General features: G+C 36.7%; 1 protein-coding gene across 1 annotated transcript in view; it reads left to right on the forward strand.

The window, feature by feature from the left end:
* Nucleotides 1–881: 881 nt before the first annotated feature.
* LOC144446053 (proto-oncogene tyrosine-protein kinase Yrk-like) overlaps nt 882–6,428 on the forward strand; it is a 7,938-nt gene continuing 2,391 nt past the window's right edge. Inside the window, exons 1-7 of the mRNA XM_078135742.1 lie at nt 882–1,313; nt 1,692–1,785; nt 3,010–3,108; nt 3,777–3,877; nt 4,491–4,640; nt 4,852–5,007; nt 5,895–6,040. Coding sequence (XP_077991868.1) covers nt 1,280–1,313; nt 1,692–1,785; nt 3,010–3,108; nt 3,777–3,877; nt 4,491–4,640; nt 4,852–5,007; nt 5,895–6,040 — 780 coding nt within the window. The 5' untranslated portion in view covers nt 882–1,279. The remainder of the gene's footprint in view (nt 1,314–1,691; nt 1,786–3,009; nt 3,109–3,776; nt 3,878–4,490; nt 4,641–4,851; nt 5,008–5,894; nt 6,041–6,428) is intronic.

Below are 6,428 nucleotides of genomic sequence, written 5' to 3' on the forward strand. Positions count from 1 at the left end.
TATGTGTATGTGTGTATGTATGTATGTATGTGTGTGTATGTATGTATGTATGTATGTATGTATGTATGTATGTATGTATGTATGTAGGTATGTATGTATGTATGTATGTATGTATGTAGGTATGTAGGTATGTATGTATGTATGTATGTATGTATGTATGTATGTATGTATGTGTGTGTGTGTGTATGTATGTATGTATGTATGTATGTGTATGTGTGTATGTGTGTGTATGTATGTATGTATGTATGTAGGTATGTATGTATGTATGTATGTATGTATGTATGTATGTATGTATGTATGTATGTATGTGTGTGTGTGTGTGCGCGCGCATGTGCGTGCATACGTGTGTGCGTATGTATGTATGTGTATGTATGTATGTATGTATGTATGTATGTATGTATGTAACTGTATGTATGTATGTAAGTATGGATGGATGGATGTGTGCGTGCGTGCGTGTGTGCGTGCATACAAGCATACATGCATGTAAGACATAGGCTTTTATAAAAGGAGAACTAGGTGGTGTCTCAGAGTAGACTAACTTATCATGCTATATGCCAAAAATAAAACATAGATAACCGTATAAAGATATCGGCAAGCCAACGTTATTTAGATGCTAGACTTAAAAAAAATTCATGGGGAAAATTTTATTCCTGGCTCACCACTTTCCACGGTATGAAAACGTCTTAATTTCTTTTATAATAGTTATTCTCGATCAAATATCTGTTGTTCATACCGCTCTATCATATTTCGTTGACCTCAATAGCGAATGAACTGTAGTAGAAGGTGAGCATAATGACCTGAAAAGCTTTTGTTAATGTTTCACATCCTCCTTTCATACAGTCTTTGAATAGCTAAGCCCACATAAAACAGGCAAACACTATTGTGTTCGGAACTTCATTTTTTTCGTGCGCTGGTGCAGTGGTGCACGAGGACTATCAACTAGTCGAAGCAGCATCACTTGGGTGATTTCCAGCCCCGAAGTCAACTATCCTGATATCAGCTCGTCTTCCAAGAAGCTGGCCTTATCTACAATCTTGTTTATACCATTACCAGTGAAATATCGCCTTATCCTGAAACATTACCTAGTTATTTTTAATGGTCGGTTTTTATCATGGTACCTGTACCACGTGGACTTTACAGATAGGTCAATCTTGTATGACCATAAATTAGAGAAATACTGGTAACCTTGTACTTTGTTATTTCGTCTCTTCGTTGATACGGTACACAACCCCGTACCCTGAGCGGATCGCCAACTCCTGTGAACTTATGATGTGAAGGAATGGATACCGACAACGAAAACACGTCTCAAACATGTAAGTACTAATACAGAATACAAATGGTCATGCAACGTAAGTTAATAGTCAATACTGGAACAACGAAACGGGAACTCTGGTGTGCATATCAACGCCATTTTGTACCAGTACATTTTTATTGAGTAAAGTCACTTCCTGGTTTTCACAATTGTAAGAGAAACAACAACACCATTGCCAAAACATGCAGTTCAGTTCTGCTAGTTTATTCTGATAATGGTGACATTGCTTTGACCTTGCCGACAGATATCAATGCTCACTTTTGGCCATGGATTCTAACGTAACCTGATTACGCCACCACTTTAAAAAAATCGATATTTTCAATTTCTAACCAGGGGAGGAGATATCCATGGGGAAAATAATATTTTCTTTTTACTACAGCGTGTATTTACGTAGGCTTGTATCATTATGAAGCGCAGATTAAGGACGAGTTGGCATTCGAAAAGGGCAACAGGTTGCTTATAACTGACAAAAGGTATGTATTAGTAATTTGCGTCAAATAATAGTGTGTGTTTTCTCACATATTTAATTCGTAATAAGCAAGCACTGTAAGAGCGGAGATCAGACTCGCCAAAAGTACAAGTGAAACAACTGCTTGACAGCGATAACGTCCATAACCTCATAATTCATAATCACCAAACTTACCATCGTTCCCTGGTCATTAGCCGTTTCCAACCATGGAAGTATTGAATTACAGTCACGTCCTATTTTTTTACTCTATTCCATGAAAATGTGACGAAAATTCAGCGTAATTTAAATTTAAAATTGGGGTTTTAGTAAAGCAGCTCATCTTAGTGACACGTAGCCACAGAGGAATTTACTTTAAGATGAATCGTGAGGCGAAAAATCTTTATTGGAGGTCGTCTATTTCCTCAACTTGATTTGTCCTTTGAATATCGTTAGGGTACGCTAAGGTAGAATGCACACCCGTCTCTAATTTCCTTGAGTACTATTTTTTTTAATCTCTTCAAACCTTGCCATGTGAAACCTTCTTCCTTGTACTTTTGAAAAGATGGAGGAAATTTGAGAGTTCACAATCGTGTTTTAAAGGAAATCAACAATCTGTTATTTTCTCAAAGAACGGCGGCCATATTGGATTCTAAAATAGCCTAAATTCGATATCACCGTGACTTCTTTTACCTCGGTCCTGATTTGTTTTCTGAATGTAACTTAGAACGAGTTTTCTTGTAAAAAGTAACAGCATCGGTTTTTTTTATTTTACAAATTCAGAGATGAATACAATGTCAACATATTAAGGGTAATTCAGGCCGTATTGACTTTTGCAACTCAAATAATTACTACAGCAATAGTTGTTCTTTAACAATTTTCCTTAAGTTTGATTTATTTCAAGATTAACGTTGGACATATCGTGTATGGCATTGAAATCAAATAAGGTCAGAGTTCACACTTTTCCGACATGCTGTGGCATTGATATGAAGAAATGCGTTGTTGAAAAGTATGACATGTTTGATTTGGGTGACTCAGCATTCCAACTGTAAGCTTACACGACCTCTAATTCTGCATGTTCAGGGGACATTTTTGGTGGTTGTCTGTGTCGCCAAACGTACAAAGTTAACGATTAAGTTGGCCTTGCAGTCAATAATGAAACTTCCAGATTTCGTCCCAATATGCTAGGGTAATGAGATTTCCATAAAAATATACTTTAAAACATAATTTTAACGTCATTATGTTAACATAGTTCTGGTGATTGGTGGCTAGCACGCCACCTGGAGACGAATAAAGAAGGATATGTTCCAAGCAACTACATCGCAGAAGAAGTCAGTATTGAATCCAAGGAGTAAGTGTATTACTGTAGTTTACAATAACTTACATGTATCAAAAGGGGTACTGACAACACGAACGGGGGTTGAATTTAAATGGGAATTTATTTCTGATTTTTCATTTATAAAACAACAAAAATAACGTGTAACAATATACAAAGTGTGTCTTTGTTATTCAATATTTGCAAAAAGCTGTAGAACATGTAAAATGTTTGTTATTGTACGTACAATAACAAACATCTCACACATGCTTTTTCAGTTGTTTTCATTTTATTAGTTACACTAAGGGACTGGGTACATATTGTTTTACATTGGGAGATTTTTCAAATAGAAAGGCATAGTATGGTTGTTTTGTGAATAAAAATCCGAATTTCATCCATATGGCCATTTTAAGAGGCCTGATAAACTGGTGGTCTTGGATACAAGACATGTCTTGGTAGCGACGGTGTGTGATGTAACGCCTTGTCAATATCCATGACAAGTGAATACTTGTGTTGGCCAGAAGAACGTGTTGTTTAATGTCTCCTTAAAACATTTTGAGCTAAGCCAACGTTTTGTCAGTTTGTAATAGATGATGTGCGTGTTTTGTGATCACGTGACACAACATGTGATGACGTATGCGTTCTAAATATCACGTGATTCAGAAACCCTCCAATGGACTATTGGCGTCACCATTATTTTTTAGCTGGTTCTTCGGCAGTTTGACACGCAAGGAGGCTGAAAAGTTACTGCAAATGACTGCTATACAGGGAGCATTCTTGGTCAGAGATGCGCAGATTGATAAGGGTAAGCTGTGGAGATTGATAGAAGTGTTGAAAAACGTTTTGTAAAGAAACGTTTTGTAGAAAAAACGTTTTGCCAACTTTTGTCTGCATCTCTTTTAATACAGCCCAGGCAGCATTTAATCACTAGTGTACATAGCTACGTACGGTATAGGGACTAAAAGTATAATCTAGAATTGAACCGTTTAAAATTTGGCCAGATTACTTTCTCTTTGAATATATATTTGTGTGTTACGACAATGTTGTAACAATTACAAAGACAGGAATTTCTATCTAATCAGAAAACCTATTCAGTTGAATGTTCTTGTCATTACTCGTCGGGAAGCTGAGATGTGTCGCAAATTTCAATAGCATTGATACAGTAGTTGTTTTAGATGACAGACAGACAGACAGACAGACAGACAGACAGACAGACAGACAGACAGACGCACAACATAACCTTTCCTTACGGAAGGTCAAAATAAATAGATAAGAGAAAAGTAACAGTATCTAGCTATGACATGCATGTCATCCACAATTTACGTCCAGTCCTGTCATCTCTGGTATTCATTTAAATGCATTTCCCGTTGACGTTAAATGTCTTATATGTTACCTTTGTATTTTTTCATTTTATGTAGGAACATATTCGTTGTCAGTTTTGGACCATGGTTCTAGTGACAGCTTCAAAGTCAAACATTACAAAATCAAGAACATGGATACTGGTGGTTTCTTTATTTCTTCAAAGGTCGTGTGCTCGTCTCTAGATAAACTGATCGAACGCCACAGCGGTACAGTTTGCTTATTCTTTCGTTGAAAACAAAATCTGTAATACGAAATCGAAGACAGTATGATACGTCGTATCGTTCCATCCTCACATATTGAAAGCAAAAGCAAGGAGAGGTCGTGATCATTAATTCATTCATGCATTCATTCATTCATTTATTCATTCATTCATTCATTCAATTGAAAATGCGAGTCGTTTTTTTACTCTTCTAACAGAGTCTGCAAGTGGTCTGTGTACGACGCTAAGTCAGGCCTGCCAAAAGGCAACGCCAGCGAAAACTACCCTTTGTTACGACAAGTGGGAAATACCACGAGAGTCCATTTCTCTGTATAAAAAACTTGGAGGTGGACAGTTTGGAGACGTTTGGCAAGGTAAGAATGATAAAATGTTAATACGGAATGCCTTCTGTCAGGGCAAAACGCAAGACTGTTGTTTTTCCTCCAAGCATTGTCTCAATGAAAATTCCTGAGCTAACCGTCTTGTGACGTCGCGCGTACGAATACCCGATTATCTTTTATTTGAGATTATGGTATTCATGATGTCATCGATCGTTAGAAGTTTTCCCATAAACCTTTGCGGGAAATCTCCAAAATGGCTGAACACACATGACATGTGCAATACGGCTTATTAACAAGATTTCAAAAATTTAGTAAGTCACCAAGGTGTTACTGTATCATCCTATGTAAGTGGATAGCAGTAATAAGCTTAACTGCGCGTATATCCTTTAACCGTGTTTCTGTACCAGCTACCCTGTAAGATTACTGTAACAACTACCTCGCTAGGCTGAAAGTGGAACCACAGGCACTTGTTTCCCGAGATATGTATCAGAATGTTTCTATCAGAATACAATAAAGAAGCCAATTGTCAATATGAAAGGGGTAAAATAACACGTGCTTCTGTGATAAATCTCGCGGCAAGTGGACTTGCACGATCACAGAAACACGTGTTATTTTACCCCTTTCATATACAATTGGCTAAATACGTCAATGTTATCGATATTTTATTGTATTCTGATAGAAACATTCTGATACATATCTCGGGAAACAAGCGCCTGTGGCTGAAACTTATATCTTGTTTGTAAATGTATCAACAAAAACATATTACAAACAACAAATAATAAACAAATAAAACAAATGTCATCAGAAAAGTCACGGACTAAATGTGCTGTTATGATTTGTAATGTCGACTTTCTATAGTGGACTGAGTGTCGACCGATACTATCGTCAAAATTTATGATCACTAATTATCATTTGTACAGGTTTATGGAGCAATGTAACCACAGTTGCCGTAAAAACTCTAAAACCAGGAAGCATGTCACCGGAAGCTTTCCTACAAGAGGCCAACATCATGAAAAATCTACGACATGACAACCTTTTGTGTCTCCTAGCCGTCTGTTCAGATTCGGTAGGATGCAAATGAGGTCAATTCAAGATTGTTTCCATAGTTCTATATTCTAAAGACTTAGTGGTTGTTAGTTTAACTTTCGCTTTGCTGATCTTGACTACATATCGTCAACAAACGTATTTTTGAGGTGACATCGAATAAATATCAACACAACAACAGATCATATCTAAACTATTGGTTATAGAAAGCACAACTTATAGAAAATCGTCGTTCCCTATACTATATTTATCTCATGGTGTAACGAACTTTGAACTCTGAACTTTGAACTACTAAATTGTTGAAATACAGCTACTGTCAAAATATCAACCCAGTTTTTGTTTGATTTTGGTTATTGAAAGATGCAACAACACGTGTATCCCCAAAACTACAGATTTTAATTGCACATCGA

The sequence above is a fragment of the Glandiceps talaboti genome, chromosome 14 (assembly GCF_964340395.1).
Source record: "Glandiceps talaboti chromosome 14, keGlaTala1.1, whole genome shotgun sequence".
Classification (NCBI taxonomy): Eukaryota; Metazoa; Hemichordata; class Enteropneusta; family Spengelidae; genus Glandiceps; species Glandiceps talaboti.